We start from the raw sequence: 21,990 nt of genomic DNA on the forward strand, positions 1-21,990 counted from the left end.
CACACACACACACACACATCACACACACACACACACACACACACCACACACACACATCACACACACACACACACACACACACACACACACACACACACACACACACACACACACACACACACACACACACACATCACACACACACACCATCACACACACACACACGACCATCACACACACACACACACACCACACACACACACACACACACACACGACCATCACACACACACACACACACACACACACACACACACACACACACACACACACACACACACACACACACATCACACACACACACACACACACACACACACACACACACACACACACACACACACACACACACACACGACCATCACACACACACACACACACACACGACCATCACACACACACACACACACGACCATCACACACACACACACACATCACACCACATCACACACACGACCATCACACACACACACATCACACACACACACACACACGACACACACACACACGACCATCACACACACACACACACACACACATCACACACACACACACACACACACACACACACACACACGACCATCACACACACACACACACACACACACACACACACCATCACACACACACACACACACACACACACGACCATCACACACACACACACACACACACACACACACACACACACCATCACACACACACGACCATCACACACACACACGACCATCACACACACACGACCATCACACACACACGACCATCACACACACGACCATCACACACACACGACACATCACACACACGACCATCACACACACACACACACACACACAACCATCACACTCACCCCACACACAGACCATCACACTCACACCACACACAGACCATCACACTCACCCCACACACAGACCATCACACTCACACCACACACAGACCATCACATGCCCATTCTTTTGGTTACCATGGCTAGAAGAAGATGTCTGAGTGACTTTGAAAGCGGTGTCTCAAAGGAGCACAGGGGGTTTAAAGGGTGGGTGTGTGTCTGTCACCAAATCTCAACCCAATCGAAAATGTACGTAGGGCAGGACGATTTATATTGAATGAATTTGATTAATTCAAATGTATGTTTTCGCAGGATATTCCAAATACCTGTATAGCAAGAATCAAGTTTTTCTTAGAGTTTTTATGAGCGGTTTATGTCTGCTTGTTCTCATGTATTTTTGGTCTCGTCTCCTTCGCTCCTCTGTGCTGTGTTCACCTTCATATTTACACCAGAGATCAACAAAGATGAGAGATCACTTCCTCCTCTGATAAGCGGTTACAACTCGCAATTTGCGTTTTGAGGCTTAGTCCAACAGAATCTGTTATGTGGAAACCGAAAACACATTGAGACATTATTTTACTGTAATAGAGAAGTTAACCTGTCTCAACTCCTCGAATTGCGTGCAGAGCAGACACTATTAAAACAAGAGTATCGATGAACATTGATTCTGGAAAATGGTCAGTTTGGTACCATGTTCCGCTAGCAGCATTTTATTCAAAGACCGTTATACATGCTGTCTAGTCTGTTTTATAAATGTGCAATAAGCATAAAGCACAATTACACAAGTTATTAGCAACTCGTTCTCATAGCTGTCTAGTCTGTTTTATAAATGTGCAATAAGCATAAAGCACAATTACACAAGGTATTGGCAGCTCGTTCTTATTCTGAGAAATAAGATGGGCCACTTGATTTCAACATCTGAACAAAGTGGACAGGCTAGCATGCTGTTCAAACAGTTGGAGATGGACAGAATGGTGTGTTCATAACAATTCAAATCAAATTGTATTTGTCACATACACATGGTTAGCAGATGTTAATGCGAGTGTAGCGAAATGCTTGTGCTTCTAGTTCCGACAATGCAGTAATAACCAACAAGTAATCTAACTAACAATTCCAAAACTACTGTCTTATACACACAAGTGTAGGGGGATAAAGAATATGTACATTAAGATATATGAATGAGTGATGGTACAGAGCGGCATGATACAGTAGATGGTATTGAGTGCAGTATATACATATGAGATGAGTATGTAAACAAAGTGGCATAGTTAAAGTGGCTAGTGATGCATGTAATTACATAAAGATGCAGTAGATGATAGAGTACAGTATATACATATACATATGAGATGAATAATGTAGGGTATGTAAACATTATATTAGGTAGCATTGTTTAAAGTGGCTAGTGCTATATTTTACATTTCCCATCAATTCCCATTATTAAATTCAACTGTTCTACCTTGTTGGCCAGCAAATAAACTCAGCAAAAAAAGAAACTTACCTTTTTCAGGAGCCTGTCTTTCAAAGATAATTCGTAAAAATCCAAATAACTTCACACATCTTCATTGTAAAGGGTTTAAACACTGTTTCCCATGCTTGTTCAATGAACCATAAACAATTCATGAACATGCACCTGTGGAACGGTCGTTAAGACACTAACAGCCTACAGACGGTAGGCAATTAAGGTCACAGTTATGAAAACTTAGGACACTAAAGAGGCCTTTCTACTGATTCTGAAAAACGCCAAAAGAAAGATGCCCAGGGTCCCTGCTCATCTGTGTGAATGTGCCTTAGGCTTGCTGCAAGGAGGCATGAGGACTGCAGATGTGGCCCGGGCAATAAATTGCAATGTCTGTACTATGGGACACCTAAGACAGCGCTACAGGGAGAAAGGGCGGACAGCTGATAGTCCTCGCAGTGGCAGACCACGTGAAACAACACCCGCACAGGATCGGTACATCCGAACATCACACCTGCGGGACAGGTACAGGATGGCAACAACAACTGCCCGAGTTACACCAGGAATGCACAATCCCTCCATCAGTGCTCAGACTCCTCAATAGGCTGAGAGAGGCTGGACTGAGGGCTTGTAGGCCTGTTGTAAAAGCAGGTCATCACCAGCAACAATGTCGCCTATGGGCACAAACCCACCGTTGCTGGACCAGATAGGGCTGGGAAAAAGTGCTCTTCACTGACGAGTTGCGGTTTTGTCTCACCAGGGGTAATGGTCGGATTCATGTTTATCGTCAAAGGAATGAGCGTTACACCGAGGCCTATACTCTGGAGCGGGATCGTTTTGGAGGTTGAGGGTCCGTCATGGTCTGGGGTGGTGTGTCACAGCATCATCGGACTGAGCTTGTTGTCATTGCAAGCAATCTCAACACTGTGCATTACAGGGAAGACATCCTCCTCCCTCATGTGGTACCCTTCCTGCAGGCTCATCCTGACATGACCCTTCAGCATGATAATGCCACCACGCACAGAACGAGCAGTATGGCTGATTTCCTGCAAGACAGGAATGTCAGTGTTCTGCCATGTCCAGCGAAGAGCCCGGATATCCCATTGAGCAGATCCCATTGGGACCTGTTGGATCGGAGGGTGAGGGCTAGGGCCACCCCCCCAGAAATATCTGGGAACTTGCAGGTGCCTTGGTGGAAGAGTGGAGTAACATCTCACAGCAAGAACTGGCAAATCTGGTGCAGTTCATGTTGACGAGATACACTGCAGTACTTAATGCAGCTGGTGGCCACACCAGATACTGACTGTTACTTTTGATTTTGACCCCCCCTTGTTCAGGGACACATTATTCCATTTCTGTTAGTCACATGTCTGTGGAACTTGTTCATTTTATGTCTCAGTTCTTGAATCTTATGTTCATACAAATGGTAAACATTTTATCAAAAATGACATCTTACTAGACAGACTTGAACACCAGATCACTGATTATTGCAAAAAAAATGCGGGTTTTGATAAAATAATTAAATGATTAGTGGGTCTTGGAAGGCTTATATTTAGCATAGGTATAATTTCACTAACCCTGAATTAATTAGATTATTACTGACCGTTTGAAATATGTATTTGACATTTTAATTGTACAAAAAAATCTTAATTTGAGAATATAGATTTTAAAAAATTAAGCTATATATTGTTACTCAGCCCATGAGTTTGAAAATATTGAGGTGATTTTTAGGCCATATCGCCCATCCCTACACTTATCGGAGATTCTGGACCGGCGTCTGAGACAGTGTTTTTCTACCACCATCAACAACACCAAATGATGGAATGTCTCATGGAAGAATGATGTTGCATCCCTCTATTAGATTTCCAGACACTTGTAGAATCTATGCCAAGGCGCATTGAAGCTGTTTTTGCACATCGTGGTGGCCCAACGCCATATTCAGACACTTTATGTTGGTGTTTCCTTTTATTTTGCTCATGTTCAGTCATCTCCATCTCTCTGATAGAGATCTCCAGGTCTGATCTTAAGGACAGGGCTCTACTGGCAGCGTGCAGGATCACCTTATCTTCCTGCCCTGACAGACGTCACACAGATGTGGGCGGAGGTCCGATAACAAGTCGTTCTAAAACCGCTTGAAGTTACTATGGCAACAGACCTAACGGCTATGGTCCAAGCGACCACATTTTTCCTTATAAGACGGCTGTCAAAACTTTGAAGGTGCTTGTGAGGTTCTTCTATCAACTATTTTAATCAACTCTCTTTCTAAAGTACTAATTTACCAGAACAAATCCCTCAAACACCCCAAATGTAGCTTTTCATTCCTGTTGGTCTTTTAACTCTTGACTGCTGGTCCCACAGACGACTAACTAACCGCTATAATTAGCGGAGACCGATAGCTTGAAGCACTTGGTATCAGCTTAGCCCTCCTCTCCTGGTCCTCAACAACCCAGACCTGAAATGACTACATGCTCTGACATGCCCAGAGCTCAGGGAGAGTTTGTTCTACAGATTTCTATGGCTTTTGACAGTTGTAACTTCTAGTTGGAATGTAGTTAGTCATATCCCTTTTACAGTGGGGTAAAAAAGTATTTAGTCAGCCACCAATTGTGCAAGTTCTCCCACTTAAAAAGATGAGAGAGGTCTGTAATTTTCATCATAGGTACACTTCAACTATGACAGACAAAATTAGAAAAAAAATCCAGAAAATCACATTGTAGGATTTTTTATGAATTTATTTGCAAATTATGGTGGAAAATAAGTATTTGGTCAATAACAAAAGTTTATCTCAATACTTTATATACCCTTTGTTGGCAATGACAGAGGTCAAACGTTTTCTGTAAGTCTTCACAAGGTTTTCACACACTGTTGCTGGTATTTTGGCCCATTCCTCCATGCAGATCTCCTCTAGAGCAGTGACGTTTTGGTGCTGTTGCTGGGCAACACGAACTTTCAACTCCCTCCAAAGATTTTCTATGGGGTTGAGATCTGGAGACTGGCTAGGCCACTCCAGGACCTTGAAATGCTTCTTACGAAGCCACTCCTTCGTTGCCCGGGCGGTGTGTTTGGGATCATTGTCATGCTGAAAGACCCAGCCACGTTTCATCTTCAATGCCCTTGCTGATGGAAGGAGGTTTTCACTCAAAATCTCACGATAGATGGCCCCATTCATTCTTTCCTTTACACGGATCAGTCGTCCTGGTCCCAAAGCATGATGTTTCCACCCCCATGCTTCACAGTAGGTATGGTGTTCTTTGGATGCAACTCAGCATTCTTTGTCCTCCAAACACTGCGAGTTGAGTTTTTACCAAAAAGTTATATATTGGTTTCATCTGACCATATGACATTCGCCCAATCTTCTTCTGGATCATCCAAATGCTCTCTAGCAAACTTCAGACGGGCCTGGACATGTACTGGCTTAAGCAGGGGGACACATCTGGCACTGCAGGATTTGAGTCCCTGGCGGTGTAGTGTGTTACTGATGGTAGGCTTTGTTACTTTGATCTCAGCTCTCTGCATGTCCCCCCATGTGGTTCTGGGATTTTTGCTCACCGTTCTTGTGATCATTTTGACCCCACGGGGTGAGATCTTGCGTGGAGCCCCAGATCGAGGGAGATTATCAGTGGTCTTGTATGTCTTCCATTTCCTAATAATTGCTCCCACAGTTGATTTCTTCAAACCAAGCTGCTTACCTATTGCAGATTCAGTCTTCCCAGCCTGGTGCAGGTCTACAATTTTGTTTCTGGTGTCCTTTGACAGCTCTTTGGTCTTGGCCATAGTGGGGTTTGGAGTGTGACTGTTTGAGGTTGTGGACAGGTGTCTTTTTATACTGATAACAAGTTCAAACAGGTGCCATTAATACAGGTAACGAGTGGAGGACAGAGGAGCCTCTTAAAGAATAAGTTACAGGTCTGTGAGAGCCAGAAATCTTGCTTGTTTGTAGGTGACCAAATACTTATTTTCCACCATAATTTGCAAATAAATTCATAAAAAATCCTACAATGTGATTTTCTGGATTTTTTTTTTCTTCTCATTTTGTCTGTTTTAGTTGAAGTGTACCTATGATGAAAATTACAGGCCTCATCTTTTTAAGTGGGAGAACTTGCACAATTGGTGGCTGACTAAATACTTTTTTGCCCCACTGTATATGCTGAGTACGACATCTACACCAAGGGAATGCTGAAGTGTCTAGTCATTAACTCTGTTTTTAAAGAGCAGATTATGGACAGAATTTTGCCTTTTTAAAACAAGTATTTTTGTGTACAAGAATGAAACCATTACAGCACACTAATTTACCAATACGTACGAATTCACACTGAAGTATAACACCTTTTTGAAACAATGTATTCATTTTCTGTTACTTATCAATTTACACAACGTCTTCAGGAAGTACCGTCATCTGTCCTGAGTGTGGTAGTGATCATGTGGTCCAGCTGGCTGGCCAATCAGCTCCCTCCACCAGTACGCCCGTCCATGGTTCCCCATGCCAAGAAGGGACTGACCGACACTTTACCTTCAACCACAGAGATACACCTCTACCCAGTCACCCTGGCAACAAGGTTTGAAATTTTATAGTCTAAGATTTATTTAAATAAGTTGTTGTATAATGAACATGTTTTTAAAGTCTAGGGCAGTGGTTCCCAAACTTTTTATAGTCCCGTACTACTTCAAACATTCAACCTCCAACTGCGTACCCCCTCTAGCACCAGGGTCAGCGCACTCTCAAATATATATTTTTTGCAATCATTGTAAGCCTGCCACACACACGCTATACGATACATTTAGAAAACATAAGAATGAGTGAGTTTTTGTCACAACCCAGCTCGTGGGAAGTGAAAAGAGCTCTTCTAGGACCAGGATGATGATGATAATAAAAAATAATTTAGCTCTTTATTTAACCATCTTACATAAAACCTTTTATTTGTTTATTGAAAATTGTGAAGAACTCGCCACAGGTTAATGAGAAGGGTGTGCTTGACAGGATGCACATAACTCAGCTTATGTTGGGTTGTATTGAAGAGAGTCTCAGTCTTAAATCATTTTCCACACAGTCTGTGCCTGTATTTGTTTTCATGTTTGTGAAGGCTGAGAATCCACTCTCACATAGGTACTTCGTTGCAAAGGGCATCAGTGTCTAAACAGCGCAATTTGCCAAGGCAGGATACTCTGAGCGCAGCCCAATCCAGAAATCTGGAATTAACTTCTGATTAAAATGACGTTTTCACAGAAACGCTTGTTGCAATTTTGACGATGCTCTCTTGTTCAGATATCGGTAAGTGGACTGGAGGCAGGGCATGAAAAGGATAATGAATCCAGTTGTTTGTGTCGTCCTTTTCGGGAAAGTACCTGCATAATTGCGCACCCAACTCACTTAGGTGCTTCGCTGTATCAAATTTGACATTGTCCGTAAGCTTGAGTTCATTTGCACACAAAAAAATCATACAATGATGGAAAGACCTGTGTGTTGTCCTTGTTAATGCAGACAGAGAAGAGCTCCAACTTCTTAATCATAGCCACAATTCTGTCCCGCACATTGAATATAGTTGCAGAGAGTCCCTGTAATCCTAGATTCAGATCATTCAGGCAAGAAAAAACATCACCCAGATAGGCCAGTCGTGTGAGAAACTCATCATCATGCAAGCAGTCAGACAAGTGAAAAACATCCTCTAGGTAGGCCAGTCGTGTGAGAAACTCCTCATCATGCAAGCGGTCAGACAAGTGAAAAACATCCTCTAGGTAGGCCAGTCGTGTGAGAAACTCCTCATCATGCAAGCGGTCAGACAAGTGAAAAACATCCTCTAGGTAGGCCAGTCGTGTGAGAAACTCCTCATCATGCAAGCGGTCAGACAAGTGAAAAACATCCTCTAGGTAGGCCAGTCGTGTGAGAAACTCGTCATCATGCAAGCGGTCAGACAAGTGAAAAACATCCTCTAGGTAGGCCAGTCGTGTGAGAAACTCGTCATCAAGCAAGCGGTCAGACAAGTGAAAAACATCCTCTAGGTAGGCCAGTCGTGTGAGAAACTCGTCATCATGCAAGCGGTCAGACAAGTGAAAAACATCCTCTAGGTAGGCCAGTCGTGTGAGAAACTCGTCATCATGCAAGCGGTCAGACAAGTGAAAAACATCCTCTAGGTAGACCAGTCGTGTGAGAAACTCGTCATCATGCAAGCGGTCAGACAAGTGAAAAACATCCTCTAGGTAGGCCAGTCGTGTGAGAAACTCCTCATCATGCAAGCGGTCAGACAAGTGAAAAACATCCTCTAGGTAGGCCAGTCTTGTGAGAAACTCGTCATCATGCAAGCGGTCAGACAAGTGAAAAACATCCTCTAGGTAGGCCAGTCGTGTGAGAAACTCCTCATCATGCAAGCGGTCAGACAAGTGAAAAACATCCTCTAGGTAGGCCAGTCGTGTGAGAAACTCCTCATCATGCAAGCGGTCAGACAAGTGAAAAACATCCTCTAGGTAGGCCAGTCGTGTGAGAAACTCGTCATCATGCAAGCGGTCAGACAAGTGAAAAACATCCTCTAGGTAGGCCAGTCGTGTGAGAAACTGCTCATCATGCAAGCGGTCAGACAAGTGAAAAACATCCTCTAGGTAGGCCAGTCGTGTGAGAAACTCGTCATCATGCAAGCGGTCAGACAAGTGAAAAACATCCTCTAGGTAGACCAGTCGTGTGAGAAACTCGTCATCATGCAAGCGGTCAGACAAGTGAAAAACATCCTCTAGGTAGACCAGTCGTGTGAGAAACTCGTCATCATGCAAGCAGTCAGACAAGTGAAAAACATCCTCTAGGTAGACCAGTCGTGTGAGAAACTCGTCATCATGCAAGCGGTCAGACAAGTGAAAATGATGGTCAGTAAAGAACTTTAAGCTTGTCTCTCAATAAAAAAAACTGTGTCAATACTTTTCCCCTTGATAACCAGCACACTTCTGTATGTTGTAGAAGCGGTACAAGGTCATTGCCCATATCATTGCATAATGCAGAAAATACACGAGAGTTCAGGGGCCTTGCTTTAACAAAGGTGTAGTGTCCAAAGTGTCTTTCAAGCTGTCAGGCATTCCCCTTGGCAGCAAGAGCCTCTCGGTGGATGCTGCAGTGTACCCAAGTAGCATCGGAAGCTGCAGTGTACCCAAGTAGCATCGGAAGCAACTGCTTGCATGCGCATTACCACTCCACTATGTCTCCCTGTCATGGCTTTTGCGCCATCAGTACACATACCAACACATCTTGACCACCAAAGTCCATTTGATGTCACAAAGCTGTCCAGTACTTAAAAAAATATCTTGTCCTGGTTTCCAGAAGAGGATGTCTTCCTTAATTGACCCCCCATAAACGTAACAGGTCGGAGGAGCTGTGCCAGGCCCGCCACGTCTGTTGACTCATCCAGCTGTAACGCATATAATTCATTGGCTTGTTTGCGTAGCAGTAATTGTTTCAAAACTTGCCCAAATGTTTAGCCCTGTTGAAAAATCTAAATGGACTGTTTGAAAATGTATTTTAAAATGTGAATCACATTTTTTATTTGGCGTACCCCTGACGGCATTGTGCATACCCCAGTTTGATTACCCTAGACCAAGTATTCCCAATAAGGTTTCAGGCCCCGCCATAGTGTCAATAAATCTCCCATATTCCCCCTCCCTCTGTTTTTAGGACCCCACCATGGAAGGTCCTTCCTCTGCCAGGGCCAGCCACTTCGGCAGCCCTGCCATGAAGGCCTCAACCCAGGACACTATCCAGACCAGCACCTCCATGGAGGACCCCACCTCCTTCTTCTCAGCCAAGGGAAGCTCCTTCTCCTTGGGGGAGACCTGGGAGGACCAGAGCTGTGACCGGAGCCTGTCCCAACCTGCCAGCTTCTACAGTACAGAGGGCCAGAGTAAAGGAAGTATAGCAGGGACCTGCAGCTATGCTGTTAGTGCTACCTCACCTGGACCCCAGGATCAGCATGCAGAACAAGCCAGTCCAGGTGGGTCCTGGAGAAAGTTGCGTCCTCCTCCCTTTGCATAGACATCATTTTGTAGTCATAATATATAATTTTGAATACTTCTGCAATAACCAATGTTATTGCTAAGATATAACATCTGTGTATTGTGATGGTGAAAGGCATGAACAAAATAACATTGTTTGATTGGGACCTTTGGTTTTTATCAGCCATCAGATGAAGTCATAAAATGGATATGGTCTTGAAATAGAAGTGATCACATGACCTGGATTTGAACCTTTTTATTTAAAGATTTTTCATCAAATGGTCCCCTTTTTTCCCTTTATGTTAGTCGGTCCAGCACCATCCCCAAACAATTACTTTCATTTTTGGTGTAATTCACATTGCTGGAAAAGGCTTAAAATAAAGGTTAAAATCCAGGTCATGTGAGGTGATAGTCCAAAACACAGGGCCCTAGTGATAGGAGACAAGGAGGAAATGCATATTTAGATTTTGCAAGAACGAGTATAACACAACAATCCATAGGAGGTTATTTGACGTTGGTGACAGTCTCCCAGGCTGGCCCCATGGGTCTCTGTCTGTTGGTCTCACAGTAAGATCTCATATGGTTTAGTAAGGCCGTTACTATTAGAACTGATGGGAGAGGAAGGAATGCTTTAGCCTCCACAGAGAAGACAATGGAGAGGAGAGAGGAGAGATGGAGAAAGAGTGATCTTAGAGGGGGTATAAATGCTGTATATACACAGTATAATAGACCTTTATATTTCCCTCTGGTATACTGTAGCAGACAGAGATGCTGAATGACTGACAACATGGAATCCTTGTTTAAAAACCACACACCACTGCAGAGACCCATCCCAAAGCCTCTGAGCTGAAGCTAATTTGAGACTACTTCTGAGAGGATGAAGTCACAGCTATTTTGTTGAACAAGTCCTTTAGTCTAACACCAGTTTACTACATATAGATGAAAAACAACTCGGATCTGCTTTCCATGTATTTGGGACACATTGATCTGAATATCGCTCATCAAAAAGGGAATGTTAGACGCGTTGAGATGAACTGAGTGGAAAGACTCAGGTGTAAATGCAACATTTGAATACTCTTGCTTTAGCTACAGACACTTTCGCTCAGTGATATATGTAGCATTGGACCAGATTCAGAGAGGCCTAGTGAATGATGGCCACAAAGTCAATAGGCCAGTTTCCTGGCAGTTAGTTACTATCTATTGTCTCTGGGGTTGATGAGTGTCACCTTGCACTAAATGGACCAGCAGCCCTATGCCAAGTTAGATTTACTACACAGCGACAGCATAATGCTCCATAAACTACAGTTTTAGAGACAGTTTAGATTTAGTGGGAGGGTGGGTTAAATCTATATGTTCAATTGTGGGACACCCACCCCTTTTATCAGTTTTTATTGTGATCTGCCAAGATAATAACTGGAAAATATATTTGTTTAAAAGGGGAAGTAGGGAGACTACATAGCCAAAATGTTATTGGGTCTGTTAGCTGTTGCATACTAACTGTACTGTTTGTAAACTAGTACTGTGTGTCTGTGTCGGTTATGCTTAGCTAATTGCTGTCCCTGTGTGTTGGTTATGATAAGCTAACTGCTGTCCCTGTGTGTTGGTTAGGATAAGCTAACTGCTGTCCCTGTGTGTTGGTTATGCTAACCTAACTGCTGCCTGTGTGTTGGTTATGATAAGCTAACTGCTGTCCCTGTGTGTTGGTTATGATAAGCTAACTGCTGTCCCTGTGTGTTGGTTATGATAACCTAACTGCTGTCCCTGTGTGTTGGTTATGATAAGCTAACTGCTGTCCCTGTGTGTTGGTTATGATAAGCTAACTGCTGTCCCAGTGTGTTGGTTATAAATGTTACCCTAACACTATTCTGACCTGTGTGTCTGTAGGCCAGTTGGACCTTCTCTCAGAGGACTATGAGGCGGTAGACCATCGGCTGAAGCTCTTCCTAGATGTGGAGGTGTTTGAAGAGGAAGAGGAGCTCCACTCCTTTCTCAAGGTTAGCAGAACCAATGTTCTGACAACGGTTAACAGTTCAGTGACGTGGCTGAATCCGGTCACAGCAGTTCTGCTCAGAAGTTCCATGAACTGCTAACCCAGCCAAAACCGGTCGACTCCAGCTCTTGTGATCTGCTCCTGGCTGCTTTTTTGCCCCCAGCTGTTCTCTCGCTGTCCTGCACCACCCCCCCTCTCTCTTCATCGCCACCCCCACCCACCACACCATGACCTTGGATGAGCTCCTCCATGTGTAATGCATGCTAGGAGCCCTGTGGAGCGGAGGGGTATTGGTTTACTGCTCAGGACACCTGGACAAGGAGAGGGAGCCAAGAGGACACAAGCAACCCCAGCATGAGACAGAGGATCCAGCTCATAACATGCTCATTCATCTGATGTTTATTTATCTTGTCACTCGTGCTTCTCTCCCCTCTGGCTCTCTTTCTCTTTCAACAGCTCAACTGTTTTATTTTTGGGCCTACACAGTATTCAATGAAGATTGATGTGACTTTGTTGCTAGACCTTACTCTATAGGTGTTTTTTAAACAGGAACTGATCGGTTCTTATACAGTCTGTTTAAGAAGAGCTCTGAATGCAGTCATCATTTTCCTCAGGGAAAGTTATTTGCAGCAGTTAAGTGTTGTGGAATATTTAACGTGTGTACATCTTATCTTTGTTGTAGGTGTCGACCGTGAAGTTTGGTGATCCGGTGGAGTTCCCCTCGTTCCTGGTGGTGTCTGACCAACGCATCTACTTCCTGGAAGTGACATCCGACATGGAGTAAGTTAACCACCTGACCTGTCACACTGAAGAACATCACACAAGAGAAGGCTGGAATAAAAATAAACATTCAAGTACCTATTCTGTGGTCACATAAATGGTTGTGCCTGTCATGAAGGTATTGTCTGTAGAGGCATTTGGTCTGTAGACTACAGTTTATTCTTTAAAGCTATATATGACATTTATGGGGACAGCAGCAACAGGTGTGGTAGGGAGCAGACCAACACTATAGGATCACCACAGCTTTATGTAACCCACCACATCCCAATACTAACAGACTTTCTGGGCCACATCTTCAAACCCATTACAGCCCTGGTCTTTGTGGTGGCCCTAAACATCTCCCCAGCCACTGCTCCCATGTCCTATATCAGTGGCCCCACGTTCCCTCTGATATAGTGCGAACACTATATCAAGGACTTTGTAAGCCCTGTATCAATGGCTTTTTTTTTTTGTCCTCTTCAAAAGCATGTTGGCTTGCCTCCGCTTCCTCCCAGGAGTGTGAGTAGTACGGTGTTGGACAGGCCTGAGTCTCATGCTGCGACGGTCCTTATAAAGTTACTGGGATTCTGACCCCAGAAGGCCACACCCCCCCCTATCCTGAGCACGCCCTGGAAGTTGTGTAACGGCCAAGTTTGGTTGCGCAACAGTGTGATCTTCTTATGATGACCTTTCGCTGCTTTTTAAAGGTGCAATCTATGATTTGGTTGTCTGTGGCTGTCTGACAAATTGCAGAAACAAACAATTCTCAAACAAAAACATATACACCTTAAACGTGAGTAGACTCAAGGAAACAAAGGTAATAGGCGGGATACATGCAAGTAAAATAATAATTATATTTCTTTCACACTTTCCCGTCTTCATTGTTCTCTTCCTGGCAGAGGGCAGCCTTGTGATTGGCTGCAGAAGAGGGAGAGCCGTGGAATCACAGAGCTGAGTTACCTGGAGGTGGGACTGGGCTCCCAGAGTATCCACATGGAGTTTGAGGACGGGCCTGTGGCCTACACCCTGCTAGTACGGGACAGCGTGCGTTGCAAACGCTTCTTCAGCCTCTTCACAGGCAAGACGCAGCCCCACACACACACACACACTGCACATGTGTTGCATGCATCTGTATCTCATGAATTAAGGGCCTTCCTCCTGGGGATATTAGAGTGGAGCGTACTCGCTCTTAGGACAATATGTCCCTCTCTTGCTCTCTCGCTCTCTCCATCTGTCTCGCCTTTTCTTTCTCTCTCTCTTTCCCGCTCTCTCTCTCGTCCTCTCTCTCTCTCGTCCCTCTCAGTATGTTAATCACATGCTCCTCTGCTCACAGTGACTACACCCTGCCTAGCCTGTCAGCAAGGCAAGACCAGAAGCAGAGAGAGAGGAAAGCTGAGTTTTATTAGATCAACACTCCCCTCTCTGACTCTCACAACTTCTCCTCACTACTTCACTAGAGCACGCTTTTAATGGAGTCCCTTTGCAAGGGGAAGCACCATGGCCAAGCGGTCTTCAGCTAAGGCTCTGTGGACCTGAGTCTGTCCTGTCTTATCTGTGGGGACTCCATGTTTTCATTCAGTCGTATCAATAATCACTCAGATCCAGTCATTATTTGACTGTTTTCCAGATCAACTCTTTAGCTAATCTGGTACGGTCCAGATGTCCTCAGATCTTTATTCGTAATTCCCTCAGCCTCTGAAATTGATGGTACGGTCCAGATGTCCTCAGATTCTTATTCGGAATTCCCTCTGCCTTTGAATGTGAGGGTCCAGAATCAAAGATTCATTTCTGGCCTCGAAAGGGGTCATATTTTCGAAGTGAGTCTATGTTGTGTAGATCCATTGTAAATCCAAGAGCATAATAGACCTCATTAGAGTTCTCTTCTCTTCCAAGTCTATGCTCTAGGTTCCCTAGAGGTGGTCCTTTTTCTTGTACTGTGAGGCCTGTTGGAATAATTGTTTCTGAGGTTATGTCAAAGATGATTTTTCTCCTTCCTCTCAACGACTGAGGACGGGTCCAGCTTTTCATTCACTGGGACCACATAGCCGGCTAGGCCAGTCCAATTCTGGGCTTGGACTCTGTATTGCAAAGCTGAACGGCCCCATAGAGAGAGGCTGTCACAGGGCTCTGCTATAGCCTGCCAGTTGGATCATCTCCTATACTTCTTAAAATATCCTCTGTTGTGTTCCTGAGGAAGGAGGAGGAGGAACAGGAGAGTAGAGCCTGGTACTGAGGTATGTGCTACAGACAGGCAACATGGCTGGTCCTGTCCAGTTGGCAGAGGGAGAGAGGGGGTGGGAGAAAGACAGGGGGGGGTAAATAACTAGGTGCCTTCTCAGTGTTCTCCACTCGTTGGTATGAGGCTTTGGCACCATCCTTTATCTCCGGCCTTCACTCCTAGTCTGCCCTGCTCTTCCTCCCCTTGATGAAACTGGAACTATTTATTATGTGCCTGAAAAGTCGGTCCAGAGCTCTGATATTGCCCCCATAACAGCTGTTACAATATTTGTCTCAGGGAAAGGACCAAAGGATACCTTTACTATAACAAAAGCAGTTTTCAGACGGGGCTGGCATTCCCAGAACAGATGTGGTCACGCCTGGTCAGTGGTGAGGGCTACAAACATGGAGAAGGAAAGGGTCTGGGACTGTGAGGAAACTCGGATGTGGTTTTACTACCCCAAGGGGAAGAAGCTAGTAGGGACAGATCTGTCCACTGCACACTGGGTTTGAAAATGTTTTATTGAAATGAGGAAGAAGGCTGGACAAGTCTGAACTTGATATTCCGGAGGAGTCAGTACAGGTCACCATGTCAATCAAAGACTTGTCTGAACAATGTCTCGGCTTTTGCTAATTTAAATGCCCTTATTGCCCCGTACAGACCTACAGTGGGTAAAAATATGTGGTCTGTCTGGTAAGTAGTTTGGTGAGGTTTGCAATGCTCGTAAATGGTCATGGAAGGAGTGTTTTGGTTTGGTTGTGTGGGTTGGATCCAGACACTGCATTCCTGAAAGGTAACGGAAAACTGTTCCTGTCTCCTTCACTAACTATCAAGTTGAGGGGTAATGCTCCCAAATTACAAACGGACCTCATCTATGGATACCAGGCAACATAATCAACATTTTATGATTTGTTTACTTATCAACAGCAGCAATTAGCATCTTGAGTGATATTTGGGTGAAGAGTCCCTTTAACTGCATAGTAAACTCAGTGTCTTCTCGTGTAAGGAGATGGATGATATAAGCAGATGTCATATCTCAAGTTTAACCCTGTCAGATACCCTTGCAATACCAACACAGTGTCACTTCCCACTGTCTCAGACCTAGGCTAAACTCTGCCCTGTTTTCCTTGGAAATCCATTCACATTCGGCGTATCCCGGCCGTACTGCTCCCACTCCCGCGCTCTCCCTTCCCCGTGGTCTGCTGTTCCGACAGGGCCGAGAGTGTTCGGTTTCACCCGGATGGATGCTGAGGGTCCAACTATTCCTTGTGAAAATAAGCAAGGGTATTTGGGAAGGTTGGAAGTGGTTAACCTAGTGGAGAGGGTCCTGTGATTGAACCGGCAGGAGGGGAGACTAACGTTATTCGCCAGGACAGATCCCAGACGCCGACACAGATCCGCTCTCCTTTTACAGCTCTATGCTCTTTCAGCCAGGCCTGTCGCCATGGGCGAGCGAGCCCTGTACTTGTTTATCCTCTCGTCATGGTGACGGTGGTCCACTAAATCACGCAACACATACATACACAGAGTGCACAAAGCATTAGGATCACCTTCCTAATTGTGAGTTGCACCTCCTTTTGCCCTCAGAACAGCCTCAATTCATCGGGGCATGGATTCTACAAGGTGTTGAAAGCGTTCCACAGGGATGCTGGGTCATTTTGACTTCAATGCTTCCCAGAGTTGTGTCAAGTTGAATGGATGTCCGTTGAGCGTGAAAAACCCTGCAGCGTTGCAGTTCTTGACACACTCAAACCGGTCTGCCAGGCACCTACTACCATACTCTGTTCAAAGACTCTTCAATGTTTTGTCTTGTCCATTCACCCTCTGAATGGCACACACACACAATCCATGTCTCAAGCCTTCTTTAACCTGTCTCCTCCCTTCATCTACACTGTTTTGAAGTGGATTTAACAATTGACATCAGTAAGGGATCATAGCTTTCTCCTGGATTCACCTGGTCAATCTATGACATGGAAAGAGCAGGTGTTCCTAATGTTTTGTACACTCGGTGTACACCGTCAGGGGGGTATGTTTAGACTAAATAGGGCGACGTTCTTGACTCCCGCACGTGCAGCTTAAAGATGGCAGAAGTTGGTGTTGCTCACAAGATGTTATTCTCTCGGATAATAAAACAAAATAGGCCCTAACTTGCCCTGTCCTGTCCCACCTTGTCCTGCCCTGTCCTGCAAGCTCCACCTTGTCCTCTGCTCCAAAAGGAATTTAGTGTTATTGAGTTTAGAGGCTAAATCTCTGCATTGCTTCACCTTGAATATTGTCCTGAATAGAGGTGTGTGTGGTCTCCTATTGGTTTACTAGAACCCACCAGACGATAAGCGGTTAAAGGGGAGCTCAAAGAGGGACAACAATACCGTCCCTTTAATGGTTGTCCTTTTTAATCCAGCACCATGCTTTGTCCCGTAGGCTTCACTTTAGATGTTCCTCCTGGTCTGGAACGTTAGTGTGGCAGATCAGTTTCTCATGGGAAGAAAGGGAAAGAAACAATGGCAAAAGAATTGAGGTTGAATCTTATACAGGCATTGGGAGCCAGAATAGGCCACTGGTGCCACGCAATGTCTTTATTTCTCGTCCCTGTTGTTGTTGAACTTGGACATGGATAGGGGCAGGGTGTTCCTACTCTGTTTTTCTTCATATTTGTTGTTTCACTCTTTTCAGTGTGTCTCCCTTTTAAACTCAACTTCCCTTTCAATTCCAACTTTTTAACTTTGGCATTTGCCTGTGGCCCTGTGTTCCCCTATTGCTACCACCCCACAGGGAAGTATTTTGTCGCTGTGAGTGTGACCTAGCACATTGTTCTCCTGTACCTTCTTCCAACCTGTGTTTTTCACCTGCTGCCATGGAGATGTAATTCTAGATCTGAAATCAGAGACCTGTCAGATTTCTAGTCCTAACCCACCACAGACTGTAATAGTGTAACATTAGCTCTGTCTATTGTCCCTAGGGCTGCAAAGCTACCAGTAGCTTACCAAAGTTACCGGAATCTTCAGTAATTATGGTAATTTAACAGAATCTTTGGCAATCTATCGTAACCTTGGTAATTTATACTTGAATAAATGTTTATTTTTTTATCATGTATAGTATTCATTTTTCATATAAAAGAACAGTTTCTGGTAGATAGACTATGGTTCAAGAGAAAATAGCCTAATTAATGAAAAAAGCATGTAATCAACAATGCCATTATTTTCAGTTAATTCTACAGCTCTTCCAACTATTTACTTTTTTCACAGCTGCCACCAGTTTGATGCTGAGACATTGGCAACAAATACATAGTCAAATAAGTGTGTAAAAAATGTCAAATAATATATACAGTGGGGCAAAAAAGTATTTAGTCAGCCACCAATTGTGCAAGTTCTCCCACTTAAAAAGATGAGAGGTCTGTAATTTTCATCATAGGTACACTTCAACTATGACAGACAAAATTAGAAAAAAAATCCAGAAAATCACATTGTAGGATTTTTAATGAATTTATTTGCAAATTATGGTGGAAAATAAGTATTTGGTCAATAACAAAAGTTTATCTCAATACTTTGTTATATACCCTTTGTTGGCAATGACAGAGGTCAAACGTTTTCTGTAAGTCTTCACACGGTTTTCACACACTGTTGCTGGTATTTTGGGCCATTCCTCCATGCAGATCTCCTCTAGAGCAGTGATGTTTTGGTGCTGTTGCTGGGCAACACGGACTTTCAACTCCCTCCAAAGATTTTCTATGGGGTTGAGATCTGGAGACTGGCTAGGCCACTCCAGGACCTTGAAATGCTTCTTATGGAGCCACTCCTTCGTTGCTCGGTCGGTGTGTTTGGGATCATTGTCATGCTGAAAGACCCAGCCACGTTTCATATTCAATGCCCTTGCTGATGGAAGGAGGTTTTCACTCAAAATTTCACGATACATGGCACCATTCATTCTTTCCTTTACATGGATCAGTCGTCCTGGTCCCTTTGCAGAAAAACAGCCCCAAAGCATGATGTTTCCACCCCCATGCTTCACAGTAGGTATGGTGTTCTTTGGATGCAACTCAGCATTCTTTGTCCTCCAAACATGACAAATTGAGTTTTTACCAAAAAGTTATATATTGGTTTCATCTGACCATATGACATTCTCCCAATCTTCTTCTGGATCATCCAAATGCTCTCTAGCAAACTTCAGATGGGCCTGGACATGTACTGGCTTAAGCAGGGGGACACGTCTGGCACTGCAGGATTTGAGTCCCTGGCGGCGTAGTGCGTTACTGATGGTAGGCTTTGTTACTTTGGTCCCAGTTCTCTGCAGGTCATTCATTAGGTCCCCCCGTGTGGTTCTGGGATTTTTGCTCACCGTTCTTGTGATCATTTTGACCCCACAAGGTGAGATCTTGCGTGGAGCCCCAGATCGAGGGAGATTATCAGTGGTCTTGTATGTCTTCCATTTCCTAATAATTGCTCCCACAGTTGATTTCTTCAAACCAAGCTGCTTACCTATTGCAGATTCAGTCTTCCCAGCCTGGTGCAGGTCTATAATTTTGTTTCTGGTGTCCTTTGACAGCTCTTTGGTCTTGGCCATAGTGGAGTTTGGAGTGTGACTGTTTGAGGTTGTGGACAGGTGTCTTTTTATACTGATAACAAGTTCAAACAGGTGCCAATTAATACAGGTAACGAGTGGAGGACAGAGGAGCCTCTTAAAGAAGAAGTTACAGTTCTGTGAGAGCCAGAAATCTTGCTTGTTTGTAGGTGACCAAATACTTATTTTCCACCATAATTTGCAAATAAATTCATGAATATTTTCTCATTTTGTCTGTCATATTTGAAGTGTACCTATGATGAAAATTACAGGCCTCATCTTTTTAAGTGGGAGAACTTGCACAATTGGTGGCTGACTAAATACTTTTTTGCCCCACTGTAAAATATATTTCATGCTGAAATCCTCATATTAAAAAATTGTATTCACTAAGTTTATGGTTATATTTAAGATAATGTTTTCAGCCTTATCATTCAATTATTTTTGTGAAAATCATCTTATTAAATGAGTTCATATATTTTACATGTGACAAGGCCACACACAGGGCCAGTGATGATTAGACACCTGTCAAATCTGAAGTACCCAAAAGGACCACTAGATGTATTGTGATAGAGTACATAAAATCCTTGAAAGATACCAACATTCTTTACAAGTTTCCAGTAAGATATCCTCCCTTTGCAACCCGAATTGTCCCTAGTCCTCATCCGATCTGCTTGGGTGTGACTCTCTTACTCTCTGGCTGTGTTTACACAGGCAGCCCAATTCTGATCTCTTTCATTTAAATTGTATTTATTTATTTATATTTAACCTTTATTTAAACAGGTAGGCCAGTTGAGAACAAGTTCTCATTTACAACTGCGATCTGGCCAAGATAAAGCAAAGCAGTGTGACAAAAACAACGCAGAGTTACACATGGGATAAACAAACGTACAGTCAATTACGCAATAGAAAAATCTATACAGTGTGTGCAAATTAAGTAAGGTGGTAAGGCAATAAATAGGCCATAGGTGCAAAGTAATTACAATTTAGCAATTTACACGAGTGATATATGTGCAGATGAGGATGTGCAAGTAGAAATACTGGTGTGCAAAAAGAGCAGAAAAACAAATATGGGGATGAGGTAGGTAGTTGGTTGGATGGGCTATTTACAGATGGACTGTGTACAGCTGCAGAGATCGGTAAGCTGCTCTGACAGTTGACACTTAAAATTAGTGACGGAGATACGGAGATCTCCACCTTTAGTGATTATTGCAATTTGCTCCAATCATTGGTACCAGAGAACTGGAAGGTAAAGGTCGCCAAAGTTGGTGTTGGCTTTGGGCATGACCAGTGAAATATACCTGCTGGAGCATGTGCTACCAGTGAGCTGAGATAAGGCGGAGCTTTACCTAGCAAAGACTTATAGATGACCAGGAGCCATTTGGTTTGTCGTCAAATATGTAACGAGGACTAGCCAACGAGAGCATACAGGTTGCAGTGGAGGGTAGTATATGGGGCATTGGTGACAAAACAGATGACACTGTGATAGACTGCATCCAGTTTGCTGAGTAGAGTGTTGGAGGATACTTTGTAAATGACATCGCCGAAGTCAATGATCGGTAGGATGGTCAGTTTTACGAAGGTATGTTTGGCAGCATGAGTGAAGGATGCTTTGTTGCGGAATAGGAAGCTAATTCTAGATTTTATTTTTGATTGGAGATACTTAATGCGAGTCTGGAAGGAGAGTTTACAGTCTAACCAGACACCTAGGTATTTGTAGTTGTCCACATACATCTAAGTCAGAGTAGTGATGCTAATCGGGCAGGCGGGTGTGGGCAGCGATCGGTTGAAGAGCATGCATTTCGTTTTACTAGTATTTAAGAGCAGTTGGAGGCCACGGAAGGAGTGTTGTATGGCGTTGGAGCTCGTCTGGAGGGTCCGAAGAAGGGCCAGAAGTATTCAGAATGGTGTTGTCTGCATAGAGGGGGATCAAATAATCACCCGCAGCAAGAGCGACATCATTGATATATATACAGAGAAAATAGTCAGCCCCAGAGTTGAACCCTGTGGCACCCCCATAGAGACTGCCAGAGGTCCGGACAACAGGCCCTCAGAGTTCAGTGTGTCAAATCTATCTGAGAAGTAGTTAGTGAACCAGGCGAGGCAGTCATTTGAGAAACCAAGGCTGTTGAGTCTGTCGATAAGAATACGGTGATTGACAGAGTCAAAAGCCTTGGCCAGGTCGATGAAGATGGCTGCACAATTGTTCTTTTGACCAATCAC

At 44.0% G+C, this 21,990-nt stretch overlaps 1 protein-coding gene across 4 annotated transcripts in view; it reads left to right on the top strand.

Moving 5' to 3' along the window:
* LOC112266340 (serine/threonine-protein kinase 11-interacting protein) overlaps nucleotides 1-21,990 on the top strand; it is a 53,420-nt gene that overhangs the window by 22,316 nt on the left and 9,114 nt on the right. For all 4 annotated transcript variants that reach the window (XM_042296724.1, XM_042296725.1, XM_042296726.1 and 1 more), the window contains exons 18-22: nucleotides 6,665-6,837; nucleotides 9,930-10,245; nucleotides 12,131-12,240; nucleotides 12,919-13,016; nucleotides 13,895-14,073. In XM_042296724.1, coding sequence (XP_042152658.1) covers nucleotides 6,665-6,837; nucleotides 9,930-10,245; nucleotides 12,131-12,240; nucleotides 12,919-13,016; nucleotides 13,895-14,073 — 876 coding nt within the window. The remainder of the gene's footprint in view (nucleotides 1-6,664; nucleotides 6,838-9,929; nucleotides 10,246-12,130; nucleotides 12,241-12,918; nucleotides 13,017-13,894; nucleotides 14,074-21,990) is intronic.

This window comes from Oncorhynchus tshawytscha, linkage group LG14, assembly GCF_018296145.1.
Source record: "Oncorhynchus tshawytscha isolate Ot180627B linkage group LG14, Otsh_v2.0, whole genome shotgun sequence".
In the NCBI taxonomy this organism is placed as follows: Eukaryota; Metazoa; Chordata; class Actinopteri; order Salmoniformes; family Salmonidae; genus Oncorhynchus; species Oncorhynchus tshawytscha.